Genomic DNA, 27,283 nt, shown 5'->3' with positions numbered 1-27,283 from the left:
GAGAAAAGGAGAAAAAATAAATAACTTTGAAAGAAATTGGTTTTTGCTTCGTTTTTAATCTCCTCTCTAATTTAAGAAAAAAATATGTATGTTATAATGTGATGAATCGAACTCTCGTCAGTCGTCAATAGGGTAAAAGTTCAAATACTCAACCAACCGAGCTATTAATATCTCCCTAACTAATAATACAATATCAAATATTAAAGGGTTTTTCTAATCTCATCTTCAAAGCGGTAATCTTTTTTTTTTTTTTTTATCATTTTATCATTCTTAGCTCGAGAATTTAGTTTATTTTTTCTCATTGTAATTGATCTAGTGATGAATATTAATACAAAAAATGTACAGTAAAAAAATAAATTTATGCATTTTATTAAGGAATGATTCAAAAGAGATACAGATAGATCGAAAAAATATTGATGAGAGGCGATTAGACAAGACATGAGACCGTCACAACTTATTGAGAATATAATCTTAGATATAAATTTTGGGACGACACGAATTAGACTAGAAAGTTAATTGGTAGGAGTGTAGTGACTTGTTGCCCTTACTAGTAGGGGTAATACTAATTTTTGTAGTTTCTTATTCTTTAATTTAGATTATTATGTGTTGTTTCGTCTATTTCGATTATAGAATTATTATTATAATAGTACTATTTTGCTACTATATGTTATTTTTTTATTGTCTTTTCTATTTCCATTACATTTTTTAAAATTAATTTTGTCTTGAACCGAGAGTCTATCGCAACCTCTCTATTTCATCTCTGAGATACCATATGTATATTCTATCAGACTCGATTATGTGAAATTATACGGAGTATATTGTTGTATTAATTTACTTTTGCGATAAAAATCAACTCACTTTGAACTATACTATTAAGTAAAATTCACTCAAAATTTATTTTCTTTAGCATTTTGAATGTTCAGCTATATATTGTAAAATTCCCGCCTAATTTTCGCACCAAACTCACGTTTCTCTCGACGTTTTTGGAATCATCCGTCGTATTCCGGTAGAAAATAATCGCCGAATCGCTATCTCCTCGGCCGTCGGGGACATGGGAGATGTGAAGAAGAAATGGAGCGTAACGTACACGAAGCATCTTAAGCAGAAGCGAAAAGTTTATCAAGATGGATTCTTAGAGCTTCAATCCTCCAACCACAAGGTGTGTTTATATATTTCCGTACTTAGATTTTCCATTTTCAGATCTATTTGCCTGTTTATACATCTTGAAATTGGTTGAAATACCATATTTTAGCTTCTAAGTATTCTAATTTGGTAGATATCACGTTCTGAGTAATTTGAGGAAAAAATTGTAAATCAACCAGTTGTTTGGGAGTTAATACATGATTCCCTTTGAGTTGATATCGGATGAGCTGAGAGCTGAAAATTTATGTCGGTGAGTGCGAATTAGCATTGTGTTCATTGCTCCTTTTTGACTATGAGTCTGAACTTTGTATGCTTTATTTAAGATGTAAATTATATGCCGTTTCAAGTAATTTGAGAAAAAAACAAATTAACCAGTTGTTTGGTAGTTATGATACAAATTGATAAAAAATCAAAGACATTCTGGGAATTTTACATCAGTGAGTGCGAATTAGCACTGTGTTCATTGCTCCCTAGACTTTGGATGTTTTATTAAGATGTAATTTATGTGCTGCTTCAAGTAATTTGAGAAAAAAACAAATTAACCAGTTGTTTGCGAGTTGTGATACACATTTGATTTAAAATCAGAGGCTGATCTGGGAATTTACGTCACTGAGTGCGAATTAGCACTGTGCTCATTGCTCCCTTTTGACAATGAGTCTGGACTTCATATGTTTTATTTAAGCTGTAAATTATGTGCAATTTCAGTTCCATGTATTGTTTTACTCACGCTTAATCCAAATTGCTTTCCAATCTTAAGTTATGCAAAAACTTGATAACTTGGCAGCGATATCATAAGATTTGTTTTTGGGTCCATCTGTGTAGTCATTTGGGGCATGAGTATATATATGTAACTATTATGAGCTGCTTGCAAATGAAACTTCAGTAAGGTAATGTAGCATCTTAAGCAAAGAAGATCCAACAAAATAAGCAGTGAGTGCCGATAGTATTGGAAGCAGAATGTATAGAAGATGTAAAGAAACGTGTTAGTGACGTGGATTATGGATTATTTGATGTACTCACTACCTTTATATACTGGATTCTTCTCAAGCTGCTAGAGTTATATTAGTGCTACTATCAAGGAGTCTACTGGTACCTAAATAAAATATGTTTGGAAGGGGATGTATGGACTACCCTTGGCGGTTGAATAGGAAGGGTCTGGGTCTGGTAAAACCATAAAATACATCATCAAGCAATTGTGTGTAACACAATAAAAAGTTCTGGTTCTTATACAGGTAATGCTCTATGATGATTGTGAGAAGCTGTTAGGCGTTAAGATTTTGAAGAACGATAATGATGTCAAAACAGGCGAAACACTGGCATTTGATTCGTACCTTGTTGATATTGGTGATCCTCACGGTGATTACAAACCTATACCCATATTAAATAGTACTAAACTGATGAAAAAGGAAGTTCCTGAGGAATCTGGGCTATTGCATTCTGGAAAAAGATCAGCTGCTGCTGGTATCCCTGAACATTTTTTCTTTTCTTTTTGGCTTTCGCAGTTGTTTATGATTTGATGTTGTTCTTCATTTTTATAGTCTGCACATGATATTTCTTTTTTGCAACATTTTCTTTCTTTTCCCCCAGATAATAGGAAATCTAATCCGGGGAAAAGGATAGCATTGGCAAGTACTCTAAGCCCATCACAAAAGATTATCAGAGGTTCGTCAGATGATTTCTGTCCTGCTATATCAGTGAAGTGCAATAATATGTTTATTTCTTTGGTCACTGTTTCTGACATGATGAAGTTCACAGCATGAATTCATGAGGGCCTGTACAAACACATGATTTCCTATTATTGAGTCTCTGATTGTAAGATTATGGACCTTATGTGTTTTATATGAGTTAGAAAGTTCAAGCTGATCTTTATTAATCTATCTGATGTCTTTCCTCTGTTATTGTTCTGAGTGTGTACTATTTCAATTACGAATTTCAACTTGCAGAGTTCAAGAAGAATGAAGTACATAAATATAATTCTTCTCCAAGTTTCCTTGACATGACAAAGGCAAGCACAGAAGGTAGGAAAATACTTTTGCAGCAACTATGCTAACTATTATTTTGGTGCATTTTGTGGTAAATATTTTTTTTGTTTCAAGCTTAGAGAACTTTGCTATTTTTACTTCCTCTAGTCCAAATTTAGTAGATCTAGTTTCTCTTTTAGTCCATTCTTCATGAAAAAAGAAAAGACCGTTCTTCATAATCTTGTATTCACTCTTTGTAAAGAGATGCATCCCTCTCATTTCATTTTCAAACCACTGCATAGCTGGATGTTTCTTTATGTACCCGTACACAACTAGTCATCATAGGGACACATTCTTTTTTGAAAAAATGAGCTTGTGTGTATATATATTGTGAGAAATATATGGAAAAAATATTATTGAATTGTGTATCTAAATAGTTACATTGAAATCCTATTTATAGACACNCTGCATAGCTGGATGTTTCTTTATGTACCCGTACACAACTAGTCATCATAGGGACACATTCTTTTTTTGAAAAAATGAGCTTGTGTGTATATATATATATAAAGAGCTTGTTCATCATTTCATCAGGCTATGAAGATGTCAGTTTTTATGTTCCTCTTGTTCATGTATTCATCTTTTGGGTTTTGAAAATCTACAGGGAAGTGCCTGTTAAACCTCCTACCTCTGGATGAACTAATTTTTTTTTGCATCAAGTAGTACAATGAGTTGCTTTACTCGGGGTGTAATGTACTTTTAACAAAAGTCCTACTTTCTCGAACCTGAACTATACTTTGGACAATCTCTAGACCAAACTACTATCAGAAACACACTAGTACCTTCTTCTTTTAGGGTATGCTCTATTAGAATTAACCAACTAAGTTGAGATGATTATAGAAGTAAAGCTGGCTATCATGTTTCCACTACTGGATTTGAAAATTCAGTTCTCATAAATTGCAGTTTCTCTCCATCTTTCAGTATTTTCTGAGAATGAGTTTCTATTTTGTTCTTTAATTCAGAATGGCAGGTATTGTACACAACACAAATGACTCAAAAGTCAAAGAAATTCCATGATGGATTTTTACAACTTGTGATGTCTAGCTCTCATTGCAAGCAGGTTGGTTTCTGCAAATTATTATTCATCTAACTTGTATGTATTGAACACCTTCCACTGTTCAGCATCAGCTTGTCACTAACATCTGTGTGCTTGGATCTATATAGTATATGTTGCTCTTTTTTTGTTTAAATTTTATAATATGTATTAGAATTGCATCACCAACCTTAAGCTCCTCCTCCCTCAGCCAAAGCAAAAAGCTTGTTGTTGCTTGCTTATGAGAGCAATGTAAAATTTTAACCCGTAGACGTCAATGAAATTCCTTTATAAACTCTTGCTAATGCAAGAGTAAATGTTGTATTCCAAATATCTAGCATACATATATTCATAGGCACACAACATTGTTGTCTTTGGGTCTCTTGAGAGTTTCAACTTGAAGGTGAATATGGCCTCAAGTTTCATACTCCCTCCGTTTCACAAAGAATGGTCTAGTTTGACTTGGCATGGAGTTTAAGAAAATAAAGAATACTTTTGAATCCTGTGGTCCTAAATTAAAGTTATGTCAAATGTACAAAATTGTCCTTTAATCTTGTGGCCTTAAACATGCCACGTGGAAAGCTGAAATTAAAATGTTACCAAAAAAAGAAAGAGGTTATTCTTTTTGAAACAGACTAAAAAGGAAAGGAGGTCATTCTTTTTGAGACGGAGAGAGTACTTCTGATCAAAGCATGCATTAAATGAAAACCTTTTTTATCTTTACTAAAAATTATTACTCCTATTTGTTAACTTCTGGACTTCCAGTTAAGGTCCACATGCAAAGAGCCAACAAGGTATTGCCAGGGAATCAGGGGTGGAGCAAGAAGAATATTGAAAAGATTGGTTTATATACTAGCTTATCTGAATTGTAGCTGTAAAGCTTTGTGAGAGAGTGGTGTTCTTCTTTCTAAATTTTAAATAGAAGTGCATACTTATGCTCAATAATACAACAACATAACCAGTGAGTCGTGCTCAATATTATGTCCTTATATTGCTGACCTTTTTTTTTTTTTACTAAAACGGTTTGCTGATTGTTTCCAGATCATGCTGTATGATGCAACCAGGAGACTCCTTGATAGCAGGTTTCTGAGAAAGAGCGAGAGCATCATGTCTGGCAACTCGGTAACATTTGATGGTCACTTAGTGGAGATAGGAGAATGTGAGGAGGACCAAAATCCTCGACAGGACATTAGCCCTCAAGGAAAACATATCACGGAACTTGTGAAAAGAGGACCAATACGTGGGGAAGTCGCTGTCCACGATAAGTTTGCCGCTGGTAGGTCTGACTTTGTCAAAAATAAAGAATCAGTAAGGTAAAAATAATGTATTTGATGCTAATGTAGGTAGTCCACCTTATAATAGATGTTTTTATGACTATCTAGTTTTGCACATCCTATTATCTTGGACTTATAAATGGAACTTTGAAGTTTCCATGTCTTTAGGTTTGGATGGGCCAGCTTCTGTGAATTTAGATTGTGTTTCAAGAATTTTTCCGAAAAATATTGTTTGTATATTTTGAATATGATTATCATGTTTCACTTGTTAGGCTATTTTAAGAAGTAGTCCGATATCTTAAAACGAGAACTTTTTCTTAGTCTCTGTATTGGTGTAAACGACACTTCCTTCAAGTTTAGTCATAGTAATAGTCCTGAATCTATGTATAACAGTCTGAACTCTATAAGCATGCCACTTCCTTGCATTCCTAACAACATTTCAATCCCATGATGATCTTCAATTCCATTTCTGGATCCACCATCTTCTGACACCAGTGAACAATGAACTCTACTCTTAAACTTAGCATCATGTTAAAATAGGTCAAAAGATACAGGATGGAGTGCTACTAGTTATTGGACAACCTCCAGGACTTGCTCTTAAAGTACGATTCTATATATTTTTTGCAGAATGGGATGTCATGTATACTACTCAAATAACTCAGAGGGCAAAAAAGTACAGCAATGGAATCCTTAGACTTTCATCCTGTGGTTCCTACCAATCTCAGGTTAGTCTATTCATCCACACTCCCCGCAACTGTAATTTAGTCATCTTTGTCAAGTTTGCCTAGGATTTGGTTGATAAGCATGTCTGCTCTTATCTTATTTTAATCTGCCTAGTATTTTTATGGTTGCGTAGATTTTTGGAAGCTAATCAGTCAGGTGTCTAAATCTTTGCATCAAGATTTGATTCAGATTTTCAGCAGTAACTGACCAACTATTTTTTGACTTCCTAATTTGGATTATTTTCAAACATCAATCAAAACATTTAGCTGATGATATTACAGATCTCAATCTTATTAGCTGGTTCTGACATTAACACACACCACAAACAAGCCAGGTTACTCTACTTTCAGAAGACGGGATCATACTATGCCGAAGGTTTCTCAAGTTATCAGAACATGTCACAACTGGAACTACACTGAATCTGCCAAATTACTTGGTTGATGTTGGTGACATAAGGACAAGTCCAGAAGGTAATTTTCTATGCTACATGGCTAATATTCTTGCTCTCTTCAATCAGTAAGGTAGGTTGGTCATTTAGCAGTCACATGCTTTCACTGTCGTGACAACTCTATGTTTATGGATCTGATTTCATTGCTATGTGCAGGAAAACCTCAAAATGGTGCTTCTTCCCAAGAGCATGCACAACCTGACATTAAAATATCTGGACTCGACAAAATCAAATTAAGTAGGAGAATATCCTCTAACAAGCCAATTCCTAATAGTAAGTCTATTGTCAATTTAGTGAATAAAATGATGTTGATCTCCAGTAACAAAGCAATCTTGCCTTTTCTTGGCTTAGTTCAACTTTACATGCACTTTTATTTTGTTTCTGCTATCAAACTTTAGTATTTTTCAAAAAGTATTTAGATATCGATAAGTAACAGCAAAAACTTCTCATCCCTCCACTATTTTTTTAAGCATGTTGTTACATAGTATCACACATGATTACAACATCAGAAAAGTATATTATAGGGTACAGAACTCGTGATCTTACTCTCAGCATCTAGAACCTCCATTATGCTCACTTTTCCTGCTTCCAATTGGCTTTGCTTAACAGGGGAACCTCAAATTGGAGCTTGTTCACTGGAACATGTGGATTCGAAGACTGCAAGTGTTAACAACTCTACAAGTTGTCAGATATCCAAAACTAACTCTGTTCGTGCAGGTAAGCTGTTGGTCTTTTCTTTATGTAAGGATCAGAATTTAACTTTTCTCCAGAAGATCTGGTCAAGATCATTTGCTCATGACTTTCAGCCATTTTGGTTAATCAATGGAACTTCTAATTAAGACAACAAATTGAAAGATTCAATCATATTGAGTTGTATGTGGCACACTACTTAGGCTGGATCAAAGAGGCTTTAAAAATGGTAAAACTCATGCAGGAACTTTTGAAAGCTCTCAGTATTTGTTCCTTCACTATCTTAACCTATGTTGCTTGGACTCTTCAAAAATGTCGACGGGTGCATGTCGGATCCTCCGAAAATAGTGTATTTTTTAAGGATCCGACACGGGTGTGACAACATTTTTGGATAGTCCGAGTAACTTAGATCTCAACAAGCACCTGTACTCTTGAATTTGTGGACTTATAGTTTGCTGAGCCTCCTTACCTTGGATTAGTTCCTGAAAATCTTAGACGTGGGGAACTGGCTAATTGTCATAACATTAGAAATGCTTTTTCTATTCAAAAAGTGGCATATGTAGGTCACAAGAAAATTATTACAAGTAATTTCTGAAGTAAGTTCTCTAACTAAACAAAAAAGGAACAAAATGTCAACCACTTATGACAAGGAGGGGACAATAGGGTTAGGACAAAAGTGGAGAAATGAGGCAAACAGAGAAACAAGAATAGAATCAGCAAAACAGAATGTGGGGGTAAAGAGTTGCACTGGAGTTTAAAACTTTACTGTTTAAATCATTTTGTGATGTTTGATTGAGGTGAAAGAGGAATGATTGGAGAGGGGAAGAAAAACAACAACATAGCCTGTGAAATCCACTAAGTGGGGTCTGGGGAAGAAAAAGAGGGATGGAAATTATTTCCCTTGTTTGGAAGGTGTAAAAGTGGAGAGATTTGAAATTTGGATACACAAAAGTAGAAGTGGAGGGGTTTGATTATATGATGCTCAGAAGTCGAACTACGGTGGTTTGAATTTTGGATTCTCCTGTATAGCTGCTTTTTGAACCCGCCCCCCTTGTTTGCACCAAATAACCAGAAGTAAATCATCAATTGTTTCTCTCTCCTGTATCATTCCTTCCCTTTTCATGATACCAAACAAATGTCAGCAAACTGCAATTTTTTCTTTTGACTAAGCAAGTCATAAGGTTTATTTGGGAAAATTGTGATATGGTATCATCAAAATGAAACCCCGAAAAGCCGAATCCCCCTTTAACTAATGTTTTGTTTTTATGATAAGAAGAGATAAGATGTTCTCTTTCTTCTTATGCAAATGAACATGCTGACAGTAACTACTCTGTTTTAGCTTAATAAAAAATATCAATGGAAATGGATTTTCCTTCTACTGTTGTACATTTGTGTTATTGACAATGTATGACTTTCATAATTTTGTTTTGGGGATAACACTAAGCTGCCTTTGGTTTATTAATGTTTGTGTAAGAGACCAGCTTAGCTTGATACTTAAATCAGTCAATAATCTCCAAGTTCATAATATATAAAGATAAATATCAAGGACTGGTGTATATTTATCCAGTTCAACTGATTAATTAGACATGCATATATACTATTCATTGAGTAAGCTAACTTCTTTTTGGCAAGTATGCCTCATAGTGTTTTCTTCTGCCAATCTAGTCAATTGCTAAATACATCTTTTTAACTTTTGATGCTATATGCCTCTTGACAGCCCATGAAATCTTGTCCTTTCTTAGAAAACCCGTCACTTCGGAAGGTGCTGTCACAGTAAGGGACAACACATATGCAGATGAATGCCAACTACTGCAGTCATCAAGTCTTGCTTGCAGTGTTGTTAAGAGTCAAACAGAGGAACATCTGCCTCAAGGCTTCAATGCTGAAGGTAGTTCACCAGAGCATAGGGAAGAAGGAATTATCATGGCGCACATCTCAGAGATGAAAGTTACTGATGCATTCCGATCGGACGGCATATCCCAGTCATTGGATTGTTCCAACCAAAGAGTATCTCATACTCATTCATCAGGCTTGTCAGCAGGGTAAGTACTGAAATTCATATCACAACAGCTATGCCCCCTTTGATTTGTCAACTGTATCTGCTGATGTGTCTATGGTTGTGCTATGATAATCCATCTTATCTATGAAGTGACACAAAGCGAGAGGTTATCACTTAATAGGTGAAGCTATGCACTTCAGAGAAGTTCGCACAAAGTGATTCCAACAAGAATCAGTGGTTTCTTTGAATCTAAACTTTGAGGGGCTGGATTAGTATGACATCATTATATAATGGAAGCTGAAATTAGTTATTTTAATTGCAACTTAATTCATAGATATTTGATATTTTTTAGTCTTATGAAACTTGTGTGCTTAGCTTCAAAGAAGTGTGAGTTTCACTTCTCGCTTTTCACATCAAACTCCATGGACCTTGTCGCTTTTTTGCACTTTTTGCTTTTTAATAACATTGGTCTATGGATACTTAGCATATCAGGATAAGACATATCTAACTATTGTTCATATGTGTTACGAACTTACGATTATATGACAATTTTAACTAGTACTTGTCATATTTGGTTTGAATTAATTCTTTCCAGATTAGCAGCAGCGGATATATGGTCGTGTGATATAGAATACGCTCTCACAGAGAAGTCCCCAACTGCGAAGCAGAAGCATTTGGCTATTCCCGAGTCAGACTCTAAGGTTCAAGCAGTTGAAATACTCTGCCACGACAGGTCTAACAAAATTTCAGAAATTGAGAAAGTATCTGAGTCAGTCTCTTACCAAGGCAAGCATCCTCAAGAACTCATAGCAGCATATCAATTTTCTGCTTCCTCCGGTCCATTTTAATGTCTTTAAAGGTTTTGGCACACCCATTAAGAAAATCATTTCTCCTCAAAAATGAGTATACTGTTGCTGAGATTTTTTAAGAAAACTGTATAGATCATTTATTAGAGCAAGGTAGTATGAAAAAAAAACAATTAATGCCTTTTGGTTTCCTTAAGCAATATTTATTTGGGAGAGAAATTGTTTTGTTAAATGACATAAAAATGGACCGGACATAATATTAACTACATTTGCTGTCATTTGTTCCTATCCATGCAGATAATCCTAGTGGCTCAATGCCTGCATTAACAGATGTCTGCACCTTAACTCATACGTCCAACAAGGTAAGCCATTGAACTCCCTGTTCCTTTTTGAGCTTCGAGTCAAATATGACGAAGCCAAGGTAAGCATTCCAACCAAGCCAAGACTAAGAGGCCAAGAGGGAATATGAGTTGAAAAGTAGGGGAAGAAAACATTACCAATTCCGGGAAAAAAAAGTAGGGGAAGTTTCGAAACAAAGAAGAAAAGAGGAACTTTGGAGTTAGAATATTGATAGAAACTACTAGGAAATTATATTTATACCAATCAGCTTTTAACAGTAGAAGATTATAACACCAAACTTCTCATTCATTATTTACTTGAATGGATTCACTAATGCTGATTATAACATTGGTTTTGCCACCAATACTTGTTTTCTGACAGTATCTGCTGTTTTCCTTAGCCTTCTGTGGATAACAAGCAGATCGATACCCAATGGCAAGAGGGATTTTCTGGTGTGATCAGTGATGCTTCAAATGATTCGGCTCCACAGTCCCCTTGTATCTCAACTAAGATAAAATCTGAGCATGACATCAGTGCAAGCAAAATGGATGATTTTCCGAGTTTTGATCTTGGATTTGACTAGGATTATTGTTATTTAGTTCTTTTCCATGTATCAACAAAGTACCATCGGCAAGGCTTTTCTAATGGTTGTAGTTTCTTCACAATTACTGTTGATTAGAGAGAAAACAGAGTTAAAGATTTACTGAAAAATTGAAGCTAACGACTTTGTGGATATTATGGTTACTAGACTGGGTAATTTTTGTATGAAGTGAGGATATGTGCATATTATGCTAAAGTAAGACTACTCAAATAATATATTTTTCTTTTTGAGTTCAATATTGTCAATATCTATATGTAATATTACATAAAAGTTTAAAATAACTAGGAAATATTCCCTCTAGCCCCATTTATATGACAACTTGGATTTTGAGAGTCAAACAAGAAAATTTTTTAGCACGATTTATTCGTATGTCGTTTTTAAATTTTTTACATTATTAATTCTTGTGACTTATAGCAAGTTTTAAATATGTAAATCATTTTTCTTGTATGTCTGAATTCGGACAAAGTAAAAAAGTTTGACTCTCAAAATTTAAATTGCGACATAAATTGGGACTGAGGGAGTATGCAGCAGTATTTGCATAAACAATTTGATATGGTCACAAGAAGAAAGGCAATGAACTTTCAATAACAGAGAGTAGTTTTATATTTTACAGAGTTTTTGAACTTTTTTCTGCCCTGCATTTTCATATCTTTGGCTCATGCAGTAAGCCAGGTTCCCATATACTTGTAACCTGTTCTACTTTCTGTATGTAGTCGATACCATCAATCACTACCTTTTTAGCTTGGGAAAACTTGACGATATCTCTATTTACTGGTTTCATCATCTATCGTCGTGGTATTTTGAAGGTATGCCTGCCTTTCTTGATCCCTGACCATGACCATGACGACCAAGAAATGCTGTAAGTAAATTCTTACTCTTTCTGGCGTATTCTTGCATATCCTTTGCACTGTTTCTTTCCGGATTTATGGACATTGACATCGCTCTCCGTGGCTCAGATGGACACTGTGCATATCCAAGAACATACACTTAGCATGAACCAGCATTTTTTTCTTCTCTACAAACATAATGTACTTGATTCAGCTACATTGCTCAGACTCTTTAAAAATGTTGATAGGTGCATGTCGGATCCTCAAAAACTAACATGGATACGACAACTATTTTTGGAGAGTCCGATCAACATAGCTTGATTGCATCGATAAAAGTTCTTACCCTCTGTTTAATACTGGAAGTGCTGGGTGAAATTGATCTGGTTACAGCGGATCCAAAACGAATGAGAGGAGAAACTGATCTATTAACAGATCCAGAACGCTTGAGACCAAATCTAAGTGGTGAAATTGATCTTTTCCCTGTTACATTATTGAATATGTTAGTCGAGTTTATCTTCTATATACTGATAACATATAAAAAACAGTACACTATCAGATCACCTAAACGATAACTACTACCAACAACAACCACAAAAAGTAGGATTAGTAACATGGAAAAATAAGGCCAATTACCTCATAGAATAAGTTAACAACTACGATAGTGCAAAAAAAAAAATTACGTTGTTTGTGTATATAAGTTAAATCTGTGTTATTTAAGTTGTACTTACCAACTTCTTTGTTGGATGGACCCCTTGTAAATGAGAAGTTAAGAGGATTTGGAGAAGCATCTGTCCATGAAATCTTGGAATGGTTTTTCCTGTGTCAATTTTAAATTTGTTACAAATATTGTAGGCAAAAATTGGCCCAAAAAAAAAAGAAAAAAATTGTTATCAAGAATATGCTCTTTTATTGAAAAAACTTACATGTACTTTGGTTTAGATGGATGAGGCTTTAATGGTAGAGCTTGAAAAGGATGAGGAAAACAATCACCTAATGTCAAGAGAGAAAGAACCAAAGAAAGTTAAAAAGAAAAAGAATTGCAAAAAAAGGGCAAAGATTAAAAGAATTTGTAAATTTTATGATCGTCACATCTGAAAGTTTAAATTGTTAGAAAGAGTACACTATTAATCTTATTCAATTACATTATGTTTTAACATGCCCCATTAAATTGTGTGGTCGTCTCATCTAAAAGTTTAAACTGTTGAAGATATGATTATGTAAAAAATGTGCTCCTTATGATGGCATAAACTTTTAGACTATGTCAATCAAACTCTTCAAAAGCATTGCCGAGTCTCTGTCAGTTTTGAGGATCTGATACGTGTGCTTCAACGTCTCTAGAAGATTCGAGTAACATAACTTTTAGATGAGATGATCACACGATTCAACAAAATTCAAAGGCGCTAATAAGAGAACAAGAATGTGGCAAATAATGTACCATGATTAGGTAGCTGCAAGTCCTCTTGAGGACACAAGTTTTGTTCCTTATTTCTTTGTCTGGGTTTTGGAACTGCAGGTTGTGTCTCTGCAGCTGCAAAACGTAAACATTGAGAATGAAATTATTGTAACCCGAGGCGGATTCAGAATTTGAAGCTTATAGGTTCCTATAACAAAACTCAAGTTAATACTATACAACAATAATTGGATTTACACTCAAATATTTATAGATATTTAGTAAATTTTGCAAAATTTACTGAATTCACGTGAACCTGTAACCAACAATACTAATGAAGAGGAGGGAACAAGATACTTGCCTGTATTTATGTAACGCTTATGTTGCTTTGGAGTCACAATTATCAAAGATTGTTGCAAAAGGCCACTTCGATCAACAATTTCTTGGCATGTTTGCAATTTCTATTAAAAAAAATTAACACAAAAAAAAGAAAATGACAAGTTAGGAGACTCATAATTCTTCCTCTATAAATGTAATAAAATTTTTAGTAATAGAAAACCTAATTGCTTATAATGGACTAAGAAAACACCGAATGCAGGTAAGTTCTTACCATATACCAGATCACCTAAAAGAGTAACTACAAGTAACCGTTCATAAAGAGTATAAGATCGTTAACCTCAAAACTAAGACATGTTACATGCTACAACATGTTAACTAATATCAAAAGTTCCTTACACTATCAATATAACAACAACAACAATAATCACGGTACGCCACAGTCCCAAACAAGTCGGGACTGATTATATATATGAATCTTTTACACTGTCTGTATATATAAGTCAAGTATATTACCTGTTCCATGCACGAAAATCGAAGCTTGGTTGTAGAAAACTCATCAACTTTTTCATCCAAGAAAGTATTTAATTTACAAGCCACAGAGCCCAAATGATCCACACTACTAACTAGAGCTTTACTCACATAATCTTTCAAAGTCTCTATCACTCTGTACGCATTTTTAATCAAAAGAAAATTAAAAAAATTATGAATACCTAAAATTGATTAATAAAAAAAAATAAAAATATCCAACAAATAATTCAATGAGAAAGGGAATTACTTACAATGTTTTGTGTTCATTTTCTCCATAAGATGACTCAAAGTATTCAGCAGCAGAATACAACTGTTTCCTTAAATTCTTCAAGTCCTAAATTGCCAAAAAACACACACACAACGAGTTTAAGTTATATACGTTGACATTAGACACAATCATGAAAAGTTAACTTGCATTGATAAGTAATTAGAAGTTTATGGTGTTTTGAACTTTTCACTAGATCCATAGCTCGTTTTAGTTATTGGGTTCGTAATCAAAATGTATATGGTCTAAGCAAAACCTACTAGGTTCGTCTGAATATAGTTCCGCGTTGGTAGGTAACTCTTCATATCAAAGATTGGTATAATAATCTAGATAATGAAATGAGAACTTGCTATAACTAGTAAAATTGCATTGATAGTGTAAAAACTTGTGTACAAATTCAATGCATATAGCTTAAATCCAAAATGAAAACCTCCATTTATGCCATAAAAAACCCAAGATTGAATCTTTTATCACATTAAACATGGATACAGCCAAATCTTTCTATAACAGTTATCATCTGTAATAACATTTTACTATAACGATCAAGTTTTATCTGGAACGAACTGATTTATCATGTTATATTATATTATATGTTCTCTACAATACCAACATATCATGTGTAATCCGACAAGGGGGTATGAGAGGGGTTATGTATACACAACCTTATCCCTACCCTGTGAAGTTAGAGGGATTGTTTCTGAAAGACATTCGGCTCAAGGAACACAAATCCAAATCATTAAGGAAAAAGAAATAATGAAGAATGAAATAATAGCACACAAACAGTACGTATTATATGTTCTCTATAACAACATTTCACTATAACAACCACAAAAAATAATCCGAACACACGTGTTGTTATAAAGAGATTTGACTGTAAATTGTAATGGAGAAATGAAAGTTCATACCTTTAAACTATCAGAAAATTGCAAGCTATGCTGCATGAAGATTTCATCATAATTTGAACCTTCTTGAGAACCATTTGCTCCACAAAGTGGATTCTCATTTCCCATGTTTAGACTATAGTATTTTGACTCTTGAAAATAACAAAAAAAAAAAAAAAATAGAACAGAGCAAACTTGCAAATATAAAGGATAAAAGATTTAATATATCTAACAAACTTCTAAAGTGTAAAATAAAAATTCAAACTTTTAATTCAAACCTAATATTCAAAAATGAATTTATTGGGAAACTGAGAAGAAGAAAAAAATGAGCAGAAAAAAGGGACAAAAGATCATCAATAATACAAGTGGTGGGAACTGGGAAGTGATGTGTGAGAGACAGGGTAGTGGGGTACCAAGAATCTAAAAGGATGGGCTCACATATACTCAAAAGTTACGAATTTAACCGAACTCAATAATTTTAATTTGATATATATATTCGTATGAAAAAGTCGCTTGATGTATAATAATTTATCTACAACTCAATAAGCAAAAAAGTAATATTCGTTCTCAATCATAGTAGAATGAGGTTTTTTCCTTTATCAATACTTATTTTTATGTTTTTCTTTCAAAAACTTATGAGATGCTATTTTTCTAGAGTCTGACTCTTCAATCTAAAAAAAAGATGATCGGTCGTAGTTCAAAATCTATAATATAAAATTTTGAATCCGTCTTTTAGATATATATAATGTGAGGCATGCTTCTAAAACATGCTTTTAACAATTAGTGCCACATTTATGGTTGTAAATGTTTTACCTTATTGTCAGGGTACCTTGTTTTTTTCTTTTTTCCCTTCCCACATAAAACAATAGTGATTGATCCTTGACACATATATTGCCCATTTTAGCTCAACAGACTTTCAAAATTTTATCTTAATAGATTTCACAGCAACTTTCACATATAGCAAACACAAAAATCATATTTGTATTTTATAGTTATAGTTTACATAATTGCGCTCCATAACAAATTTTGTGTTTGCTATGGAGCTTTTGATTTGTGTAATTCGCTACAAACATCCAGTTTTATACAAATTGTTCAGTTTTGTATAAATTCATTTATACATTATAATTTATATAATAAGATTTGTATTTGTATAATTATAAGTGTATAGGACGAAAATATATGTATTTGTATTTGTATGTACACTTTTCTCCCGCTTTATACAAACACAANTTCTAGAGTCTGACTCTTCAATCTAAAAAAAAGATGATCGGTCGTAGTTCAAAATCTATAATATAAAATTTTGAATCCGTCTTTTAGATATATATAATGTGAGGCATGCTTCTAAAACATGCTTTTAACAATTAGTGCCACATTTATGGTTGTAAATGTTTTACCTTATTGTCAGGGTACCTTGTTTTTTTCTTTTTTCCCTTCCCATATAAAACAATAGTGATTGATCCTTGACACATATATTTCCCATTTTAGCTCAACAGACTTTTAAAATTTTATCTTAATAGATTTCACATAGAGCAACTTTCACATATAGCAAACACAAAAATCATATTTGTATGTTATAGTTATAGTTTACATAATTGCGCTCCGTAGCAAATTTTGTGTTTGCTATGGAGCTTTTGATTTGTGTAATTCGCTACAAACATCCAGTTTTATACAAATTGTTCAGTTTTGTATAAATTCATTTATACATTATAATTTATATAATAAGATTTGTATTTGTATAATTATAAGTGTATAGGATGAAAATATATGTATTTGTATTTGTATATACACTTTTCTTCCGCTTTATACAAACGCAAACGCATTTTATACATTTTATGCTAATTGTATACCGAAAATGACTAATTGTATATCGAATCAGATGGCAAAAAAAGGAAATGTTTGCTGCGAATTACAATTAATATAAACTATGGCTATAACATTTTATTTGATTTAATAGTTTGCTATTTCATATAATTTTCAACTTTCACATATAGCAAACAAAAAGATCATATTTGTATGCTATAGCAAAGTTTGCATAATTGCGTTCATAGCAAACATATATATGTATAATTCGCTATACATATATATACAAAAAGAAGCAATTGTATAATTCGTTGGCTCCTCTTCATATTTGTATAATTTCGTTGGCAGGCTATTTGTATAAATTGTTGTTAGCCTCTCGTTTGTATAAATCGTTGACAAAAATATTTGTATATCAAAAATCGCTCTCTCTTTCACTTTATACAAACATAAATTATACAAACATATATTATACATTATATTTGTATAATCTGTGTTTGTATAAAACGAGAAAGAGAGAAAGGCAAAAGAGAACTGGGCAAGGGAATATTTGTATTGTATAATTATAAGTGTATAAGACAAATATATATGTATTTGCATGTGTATATACAATTTTCTTTCGCTTTATACAAACATAAATTATACATTATACAAACATAAATTTTACATTATATTGTATAATTTGTGTTTGTATAAAATGAGAAAGAGAGAAAGGCAAAAGAGAACTGGACAGAGGAATATTTTTATTGTATAATTATAAGTGTATAGGACAAATATATATATATATATATATATGTATTTACATGTGTATATACAATTTTCTCTCGCTTTATACAAACAGAAACACAATTTATACAATTCTGTTGTATAAAACGAAAGAGGCGAGCACAGAGGGAGCGAGCGAGAAAGGGAGAGTGGTGAGTGAGAATTTGGAGGGAGAGAGGCGACTGGCAAACGTTTGCTACGGAGAGTAATTAAATCAAACAGTAGCTACTCCATTTATTTTATATTATAAGTTTGTCATTCTGTACAATTATCCATTTCATATATATTAAATTAAATTTGAACATATTATATGCATGTGTGCACTATCTTACACAACATTTGACTTTTCTTTTTTTTTTTGGGGTGAGATTTTAATGTATAGTTTTTACTCTCTTTAGAAATTTGATAGCCTAGAAATTTATCAATTTTTGTCCGTTATCACAGGTGGGACTGTAGAGCTAAGATTTTGAATTTAAATTTAATCTTTTGAAAAATTGAATATTTGTACTCAATGTACATAGTTTAGTTACTAATCACACACAACATGTTAAAAGAAGATACACTTAACTTTCTTCTATTTAGGCTTTGGGTTATTATTATTGGAATTGTTTAATTTTTGGAATTAGTTAGGAAAAGAAAATCAAAAGATATCTTCTTTTTTTAATGTTTTTTGTCTTTACTTTCTAAAAGCAGAAAATATGCAGTCCAATTTGTCTGTTTTAGAAGAAAAGTTCCAAAATAGACTATGTAGGCTATGCTATGTATTACTATCATGCTTAAAATTTGGGGTTAGGTAGAAAATTTAATAATTAATAATTTAGGAATTATTGGGTATTGGTGTTTTCTTAGAAGCTATATAATTTATTATATTGCCATATTAAAGTACATAATTGATTATATAACTACTCCACCAAAATATTGAAGAAAAGAAACACTTTTATTAAAGGTAAAGCTACCAAGGTTACAAGAACATAAATATAGCCATTAAATTGGATACAAGTAAGTCAATAATTTAGATTTGGAACTCAATTAATAAGAAGGCTTTTTTTAATCATCGAGCGTTGTTAAGTTTTCTTATTAATACTCCACTACTACTTTTTTTAAAAAGAAGTACTCCCTCCGTCCCTATTTACTCGTACATATTTCCTTTTTTGGTTGTCCCTATTTAGTTGTCCATTTTGACAAATCAAGAAAGGACAACAAATTTTTTCCTATTATACCCTTATTTACACTTCTTGAAAATTGTAAAAGTGTATGTTGTTTCCCTCCAATTTATTTCACTTTAATTCAAATAAGTGGTTGTAATTTTGAAGTGAAAAGTTGTCATAAGGGTAAAATTGTAACTTCACTGTGCTAATCATTGTTGCCTTAATCTGTGTGCCATTTCTAAAGTGGACAACTAAAAAGGGACGGAGGGAGTATTATCTATTATTTTCTTAACTTCGTTCTCCAATCATCACTATCATGTTTCTTTTTTTTATTGATTTGACATTTAAATAAGGTCTGTCAAAAACAATTTCCCGCTTGTGAAATTATTTAGAAAGTGTTGTATAGATAATAAGTCGTTCGTGTATTTTGATTAAAAAAAAAAAAAATGCTACATCTCTTCCATAGAGATATGCACACAAGGAAAATGGGAGGAGACTCAATATAATAATAGCATCTTTATTTTTTTTTTATCAAAATACATGAACGACTTATTATCTATATCAATACTTTTAAATACATAGTTATTTATTTATAAAATTAATTTCACCACTTAGTGCCTAAAATAAAAGCTTGACACTAATAATATCTCTTCTTTTTTCTTCCTGATGATACCAAGGGTGTCCTTGTTTGCTTGTTGAAGAAAAAGTTAACTTTATTTGTGAAAAAATAAAGATGGTCACGGACATTACATTAACGAAAACAACAATGATAGGATATGATTAGCTAATTGCAATTATTTGGCAGTTGAGAATTATTTTTCATACTCTTATTATAGATGTAAATATTTGTTTATTAATTAATGTTTTCGTTACGTATAATAAGTGCCTCTTATTATTGGTATAACGATGATAATATACCTGATATAATCGTATTTGTATGGTCTATGAAAGGTTGTATGCCGACCTTGGAGATATTATTTTCGATAAACCGTGAAGCTCAAAAAACTATTTTCAAAGCTATCTACAATATTTCCATGTTGAAAAATCGACTTTATTTTGGCTTCATTATCACTTTTTCTTTTTTTTTTGTGCTGCAATTAATATTGACTTATTTAGTTTATGATCAGATTAGAATTAAATATGACACCGACAGCACGTGAAATAAATCACTAATCTTTATATTTTGCAAAATGCTCATTTTTCAATTTTCATGGTTCGTTGAATAAAACAGGAAACTAAACTAATTTATAACGTTTTGGTTGTTAAACTTTGTTAATTTTTCTAAATCAAATTAGGATTATGACATCAATAATCATCATACACAACAATTATTACCATAGTACACATTCTATGGTATCAAATGAACGAGTTGATCTAATCATTTTAGCTCAACCCGACCAACTCATACCTAGCTTTAATTTCTTTATTTATTTTCTATAATTCATTTAAGTATAACTACTGATAAAACTTCTTAACATATCAAACCAAAAAATAGTTTCAGGAACAATATTAGATTTTAATTGAGACCAAATAGCAAAACAAAAAGGTGTACTTCAGAATAAAATAGTTGAGATACAAGTACTAGGTCCTGGTAACGCATCCTTTTCATCATCATTAATTCGTAATATTAGTTAAAAGGAATAGTAATTCGATTCAAAGCAACAGAAAAGTTCAACTACTGAAATCACAAAAGGAGATGAGTAGCATATCTTCTCAGACGATTCGCTCCAACTCCCTTGCGTAGCTGAGTGTTTGAGTGATGAGCTGAAGGGACGGTATTTCCTTGCAAGGGACGGAATCTTTTACTTTCTGGAAGATGATAAACCCGTCCTTCATCTCCCACTCGGGATGCTCCTGCACAACACTTCTGATCAGATAATTTTGAAAGGAAAAAAAATGCAAATAATTAGTTATCAGAGATTTCAGGCCTATTATCTTAGTGAATGCAAACATCAACCAAGCTGCAATACTAGACAACTTCTGTAACAAATTTTGGTTCGATTACTAGAAAATCAAGAAACGGGGAGAGGGAGATAAGGGGACACAGTTTACCTTCTCAACATATTGAAGTAGTTCTTTGTCTGATGAGAACAGCAATATTTGCCGAGCATCACTAGTTGAAAGACGGTCATATGCCTTCTCACTGCATCCAGCTATCTCATCCCTACAAAATGACAGGAGGAGTTGCACCATTTCAATCTGAAGACTAACATGTAAGATGATAATAGAATTGTATACAATAAGATTTCTAAGGTGATTGGCCAATAATACACACTCACAACAGATATGTATGCATGTATTTTTTTTTATCAGTACATATCTATGTATAAAATGTACCTAGGAATATGGGCAAAATGAGAGCTTCTTGACAATGCGGTAAAAATTTAAAGAAAACATGGGATTCTATAAGGCATATGGCCGTACATTCAATCTGTCCAGCTTCAAGAAACCAGACTAGTGGATTTATAATCAGTTTAGAATAAACCAGAGTTAATCCAGTTTGCGTATTTATATAGGTAAAAAAATACCTGAAGTACTAAATATGCATGAACATGTGTGTGCACTATGATTATCCCCTATAACATATAATGTCATATAAATAAAATAAATATTAGTAAAATTACCACTAGGTGCAACACACAAGTCACTAAGGTTTGGCAAAGAACTATGCAGAAGTTGGAAGAGAGAATGGTAAACTGGCAGAGACAGCATCACTCCATGGGTCACAGGCTGACACGGATAAGCAATATTTTGGATAGCATCCCAACCTATTTCAAGTCTCTATTTCCTAACTATCCCTACCAAGGTGTTACACACGCTCAACAAAATCAGAAAGAATTTTCTTTGGGAAGGATGTAGTACTCAACACATGTTCCATTTGGTAAAATGGGACATAGTTCTTCTGCCCAAACAGCAAGGAAGAATATGGATGTGAACCTTGCTATATACAACAAGTGATTGCTGATGAAATGTCATGGAGGTACTGTAATAAAACACACACCTTTGAAAGAAAAGAAATAAAATATGGAGATGACAGCTTCTGGCACACCAGCATCCTATATTTCTAACTTCCTTTATATTGCTTGGAATTGAATAATTTCTTCAGAAAAGTATTTCCCGTAGATCTAATTAATCCTTAAAAGATCTAACTCATTTAATCAAGCAATAAGTGACCCCGCTAACATGTTTGTAACTTTGCAAGTGGACATAACATAATAAGGTTAGCCAAAAACAATCCAACAAAATGTTCTTAAGAAAATTCCTTCCCAGGCACCAGAGAGTAAGGAAAATTATGAGCGAAACAAATCAATTTACCTCACAGTCTTTGCAAGCAGATCCATGAAATAGGCATAGGTTGCATCAGGCACAGTCTGTCGTGCACTCAACACCCTGTGGTAAGCCCCTTCCATGAAGGATTGCTCTAATTCGACAGCATGCTTTATACATGGGTTGTCCAAAGCACTCTGCGAAAGTAACTCAAGTTCGGTGTGGAATTCAGCAATCCTATTCTGAACAAGAAGCCGCAGAAGGTTGAGACCTAAGATAGGGTATTCCTGTGGGGAAGCTGGAAGACGGCCACTGCATCACAAGAAAAAGACGAGGAGCACCTTCTTTTCAGCATCTATAAAACAGACTCAACCAGCAGATCTTACTATGACAAGGGTAAGGATATCACAAGAATAACTAGAACGACATCAACATACCCCACCCCAACTCTGCCCTAAGGCTGTTTTTCCCTCACCCTCAGTATCAATTAGTTGAAATTGGGTTCCAAAGCTAGCAAGAGAGGGATCTAGTTATCAAACTCTGCCCCACTTGATATATGTATTTGCTTTTCCCTTTTCTCAAATAAGTACAGAAGAATGGAATGGCATATGGAACTAAAGCTTGAGAAATAGTTACCGTGCATCTGTGTAATAGGGTTTTAGCTGAAAGAAGTCCCTCTCGAAAGCATCCTGGTCCTCCATCTTCACAGATAAAACAACTGCATGCTCGTAAATATCTCCTGTGAATTGTTATACCATTGAACACTATTAGTGTGACTGTGAGAACCATAAACTTTCACCAAGCTCCAAATCCACATGGCTTAAATCAATCACGTAGGATTAGTAAGCCAACAATCTCAAGAATAAGCAATTCTGAAGAGTATAGCAGACTGAAATCACAGGCAATCAAGTATTATTCTTCCAAAAACAATATGCAATCCATGTCTTAGCAAGACCTTGATGATAATTCACTGAAATTAGCATTCTCAGCTGAGAAAGGAAAACAGAATTTAACTTTTTCCAACTATAATTGGTCTTAGGTTCAGCAGCTGCAGCATGCACTATTCTGTGACAGATGATGGTTAATTTAATAAGGTAATGTAATTTTTTTTAAACCGAGAAATCCCAGAGGGTCACTGGAATATGGCTCGAAACACGGTGGATAATGGGCCCGACTCTCGACTCTCGACTCTTCTCCACTCAACTACCAGTCCTTGTCCGGCCTAGTTTGAGCACGTGACTTCCGACCCACACATTACGAGTTGTGCTCTTACCACTAGATCAAAGCCCGCCCTAATAGAATGTAATTCTATTGAAGCTAGTACCAACAAGCTACTGCAAAAGATACAAAGAGAATTACAACTGTTCTAATGCAGCGTTTAGCTCATTCACTCTGGGAAAGTAGATGAGGATTTATGTATACATCCAGGGCTCCCTTATCGATACCAACTCAGTGGATTAATTCTTGAACTCAAAACAGAAAAGAAAAAGGGAAAAAATAATAATAATAATAATAATAACAAGCAAGCTAGCAAACAAGTTTTTTTGTCTTTCCTATGGTTGCAGAAATACACTGAAATGGCAGCACGCCATCCCGCCTAACAAGGATAAAAGTGCTCTACATTCAGATGACCTCATGGAATACATGTCCCGCATTATTGAAGAATATTTTCTATTTTTATTTTTTTTGATGAGGTAAAGGATTATTGAAGAATATTTTCTATTCTACTTTTAATAAGGTAACAAACATATCAAATTTGTTCAAACACGCTATTCCTTTTCCTAGTTCGCTTTTTTTTTTGGGTTGAAAAAACAGCTTGACTGCCTTCGCATTGCACTTCTCATTGTACAGCATATGGCATATTAGTGGAAGACCTGAGCATTGTATCTCCAAGATAATGTACTTAAAATTCATAGATAATCATAATACATAATCAGCAACCAACCACCGGCACCTTCAGAAGCAATTAGGCAACATAATGAAATACAAATAAGATAAACAAGAGTGCAGAACATTACTTGCAATTGTCAACTCATGGATGGCATTAGATGTTTCTTGGAATAGGGGCGGCAAGCTCGTGAAAGCGGTCAGAAGAACCTAAAATGTCAAAATAATATAACTCAAAGTTATAAAAGATATTTACACAACCGATCTCAACAAGGTAGAGAAGTCCTTTATCATGAAAATAAGAAAATACAAGGTAGATAAGTCATTGCTATATCTTGAATCTCACAAAGACAATATACATTTGGTACCTTATATACTCAGTGAATCAACTACGTCGCAATCCCAAACTAAAGGTCGGATATACTGACTACTTTGTATAAGTTCTGCTTTGTGTGGCTCATCTCATTCCAATACTCAATTATGATTTCCCTAAAACCAGAGGTTCTCTACATCTCACACTTACCAGTGAATCAGTCCATTTCATAATAAGAGCTAAATTGTGACGGTACATTTCATAATAAGAGCTAAATTATGACAACAGCTTAGGCTTTGCAAAAGTTTGAGCTATGGTATTTTTATCGATTAACTTGAGCTGAGAGACAGCCTATTGCAAGTATCAATATGGTTCCTAACAAAAAATGGTTGAATTTCGTGATAAATGCAATCATAAAGAGAATAGTTCTGAGGGCAGCACAGAAGAAATCTTTAAATAGAGTACAACTCATAAGATGAATAAGACTGTGACAGAAAATCTATGGTTTTCAATGAGTTCACCTAGGTATCTCATATTCAAGTGATTAGACATTAGCCTATTACAAACATCAACCTCGCTTCCACATAAAATCGATATATATATCATTATAATAATCAACCCTTGAAGAGTAGCGTTTCTAACCATTCCTTCCACATTTTCATAAAATGAGCAAAATTTAGAACAAAAAGCTAGGGTTTTCTCCGCGTTCACCTATGGTAATATCATAATGATGCGATTACCTTGAGCTAAAACAGTTGCCTAGTACAAGCATCAAAATCATTCCGCATAAAATTGGCATATAAATCACTATAATTATCACCATACAAATGCGATATTTAAGCCAATTAAAGAGTAACACATCTAAACATCTCACATTTAGATGATTTGAGCAAAATTTAGAAAAACAAACTAGGGTTTAAACGAGTTTGAACAATGATAGATGATGATTTGATGCGATTACCTTGAGCTGGGAGAGTAGCCTAGTGCAAGTATCAAAATCGTTACGCACAAAAGCAGCTTTGAATCGTTCGAAAGTCTGTGAAACTTCTGTAATCTTTGGATCCATGTTCGATCTCTGTTCAGAGCTTTTTCTTCTCAGTCTCTGTAGAAGGATTCTCTTCTTTCTCTACAAGAAAACGGAGGAAGAGAATTGGGTGATTTTCGTTGGTGTTCATATAAGGGGCCTGAAAGCCCACCGAAGAAGAGTTCGTGGGCTTTTGTGTTGGGCTGATGTAGGGTGGTCTTAGGCGGGTCAGGATAAATTTGGGCGAGTCAAAATCAATCAAGATAATAAACGGGTAAAGATTCAATAGGATCCAAATTTATTTTGGCTAAAATGAATTGGGTCAAAACGGGATAGGTAACAGGTTAGTAATGGGTCATAATCAACCCGTCCATTTTTTAGTAAGTTTTTTTTTTTTGATAATCGAGAAATCCGTTTGTGACCCGCTCTTTGGACCAATCACAGCCTTCTAAGTTTTAATAGCTTTATTTGTTATTTTATAAGCTTTTAGTACTTAATAAATGTTGTAAAACATAAATAATATACTACAAACAATATAGACATGATATATGGGGAGTAGAATATAGAGATCATATTATTCAAATGTCTCCAAGTGTCTCTTATAATGGTGAATAAACAACCTTATTTATAGGTTGAGAAATCACTCTAAAAGGCACCATATTAAGTGACATAATAAATAGATACATTCTTATCCAAAATGGTTAATAGAACCTAGTGAATACAAATAAATGAATGTAAGTAGTTCATGTATTAAGAATATTCACAATCCACTAATTCAATATATTCATAACATTAAAATTATGTTTTTCTTTATTATAACTATACATAACATATAACAAAAAAAGTTTTAAAAAATATTTTGATAAAGATTTTTCAAAAATTATTTTGGGTTACATATCAACTCAATTTAGGGTTTTGATGAATACGAAGGTTTTAAGTTCGTTTAAAATTTGTTTTATAAATAGTAGAAAAATGAATTTTACAAATATAAAGCCAAATGTCAACAAAAAATAATAATAATTAAGATTTTGTTATAAAATAACTACTTAGCAAACTAAGATTAACAAACTAAATTGAAAAGAAGAACCATAGAGAAAGTGCACAAGCAAAGAGATAGAGAGTACTATATTTCAATATGTATATAGGATCAACTTTGTAAGTTGAATATTTCCTAAGCTGTTTTGAGTTAATTGCACATATTAAACAGTTACACAACATGGACAAAGTTATCAAAGTATAAGCTTGAATATGTGACGAAGGTTATCATAAATAGAGTTTTTATAATCAATAAATTCCCTGATGGTTAATTGGTCCATCCCTTTTGGGGCACAAGCTTGACACTCGGGGTAGCATGTGCCCATACCTCTGCCCTACTATTTAAATACCAAACTTTACTCCTCAACAGGGTTCAAACTTGTGGTGGCTGCCTAACATACATCTAATGTTGTACTTCCTTTATGTTGAATCAAAGCCTTGGTGGCTATATTAGAGAAGATTTCTAAGGCGACAGAGCAAAAATCATTTGTGACGATATATTTCATAATTGAAGCTAAATTATAACAACAGTTTAGGCTTTGCAAAAGTTTGAGCTATAGTATTGATATCAATTAACTTGAGCTGAGAGACAACCTATTGCAAGTATCAATATCGTTCCTAACGAAATGGTCGAATTTCGTGATAAATGCAATCATAAAGAGAATAGTTCTGAGGGCAACATAGAAGAAAACTCAAAATAGAGTACAACTCATAAGATGAGTAAAACTCTGANTGATGGTTAA

General features: G+C 33.2%; 3 protein-coding genes across 3 annotated transcripts; 1 reads left to right on the top strand and 2 right to left on the bottom strand.

The window, feature by feature from the left end:
- The first annotated feature begins 939 nt into the window (after positions 1 to 939).
- LOC125843265 (uncharacterized) lies at positions 940 to 11,099 on the top strand. The gene is made up of 14 exons (XM_049522481.1): positions 940 to 1,159; positions 2,376 to 2,604; positions 2,731 to 2,805; positions 3,087 to 3,161; positions 4,124 to 4,221; positions 5,236 to 5,470; positions 6,096 to 6,193; positions 6,526 to 6,661; positions 6,796 to 6,912; positions 7,249 to 7,356; positions 9,047 to 9,371; positions 9,924 to 10,114; positions 10,432 to 10,496; positions 10,874 to 11,099. The coding sequence occupies exons 1-14, from the start codon at positions 1,052 to 1,054 to the stop codon at positions 11,054 to 11,056; spliced, it is 2,043 nt and encodes a 680-aa protein (XP_049378438.1). The 5' UTR covers positions 940 to 1,051; the 3' UTR covers positions 11,057 to 11,099.
- A 527-nt stretch (positions 11,100 to 11,626) lies between these two features.
- Positions 11,627 to 15,613, bottom strand: LOC125841493 (protein ABIL2-like). The gene is made up of 9 exons (XM_049520641.1): positions 15,329 to 15,613; positions 14,410 to 14,492; positions 14,144 to 14,294; positions 13,653 to 13,752; positions 13,337 to 13,429; positions 12,825 to 12,891; positions 12,630 to 12,718; positions 12,245 to 12,381; positions 11,627 to 12,037 (listed from the first exon to the last, which is right to left on the bottom strand). Exons 1-9 carry the CDS (start codon positions 15,431 to 15,433, stop codon positions 11,855 to 11,857), a joined length of 1,008 nt encoding a protein of 335 aa, XP_049376598.1. The 5' UTR covers positions 15,434 to 15,613; the 3' UTR covers positions 11,627 to 11,854.
- Positions 15,614 to 20,546: 4,933 nt separating this feature from the next.
- On the bottom strand, positions 20,547 to 25,661 carry LOC125841967 (26S proteasome non-ATPase regulatory subunit 8 homolog A). The gene is made up of 6 exons (XM_049521155.1): positions 25,443 to 25,661; positions 24,300 to 24,378; positions 22,918 to 23,020; positions 22,330 to 22,593; positions 21,067 to 21,178; positions 20,547 to 20,868 (listed from the first exon to the last, which is right to left on the bottom strand). The coding sequence occupies exons 1-6, from the start codon at positions 25,545 to 25,547 to the stop codon at positions 20,728 to 20,730; spliced, it is 804 nt and encodes a 267-aa protein (XP_049377112.1). The 5' UTR covers positions 25,548 to 25,661; the 3' UTR covers positions 20,547 to 20,727.
- Positions 25,662 to 27,283: the final 1,622 nt, after the last annotated feature.

Source organism: Solanum stenotomum, chromosome 10 (genome assembly GCF_019186545.1).
Source record: "Solanum stenotomum isolate F172 chromosome 10, ASM1918654v1, whole genome shotgun sequence".
Classification (NCBI taxonomy): domain Eukaryota; kingdom Viridiplantae; phylum Streptophyta; class Magnoliopsida; order Solanales; family Solanaceae; genus Solanum; species Solanum stenotomum.
Note: the sequence above shows the minus strand (reverse complement) of the source record. Positions and strands in the feature narration are given on the sequence as shown.

Bases quoted from the DNA above. Each gene is read 5' to 3' on its own strand.
- LOC125843265 (XM_049522481.1), top strand. From the start codon at position 1,052: ATGGGAGATGTGAAGAAGAAATGGAGCGTAACGTACACGAAGCATCTT. The intron at 6,662-6,795 runs GTAATTTTCTAT...TGCTATGTGCAG, and splicing joins CATAAGGACAAGTCCAGAAG to GAAAACCTCAAAATGGTGCT. The intron at 10,497-10,873 runs GTAAGCCATTGA...TGTTTTCCTTAG, and splicing joins TAACTCATACGTCCAACAAG to CCTTCTGTGGATAACAAGCA.
- LOC125841493 (XM_049520641.1), bottom strand. From the start codon at position 15,433: ATGGGAAATGAGAATCCACTTTGTGGAGCAAATGGTTCTCAAGAAGGT. The intron at 14,493-15,328 runs GTATGAACTTTC...TTGGCAATTTAG, and splicing joins AATTTTCTGATAGTTTAAAG to GACTTGAAGAATTTAAGGAA. The intron at 12,892-13,336 runs GTACATTATTTG...TCTTGACATTAG, and splicing joins CTTGCAGCTACCTAATCATG to GTGATTGTTTTCCTCATCCT.
- LOC125841967 (XM_049521155.1), bottom strand. From the start codon at position 25,547: ATGGATCCAAAGATTACAGAAGTTTCACAGACTTTCGAACGATTCAAA. The intron at 24,379-25,442 runs GTAATCGCATCA...TTGACATTTTAG, and splicing joins GGCTACTCTCCCAGCTCAAG to GTTCTTCTGACCGCTTTCAC. The intron at 23,021-24,299 runs GTAATGTTCTGC...AACAATTCACAG, and splicing joins CCATGAGTTGACAATTGCAA to GAGATATTTACGAGCATGCA.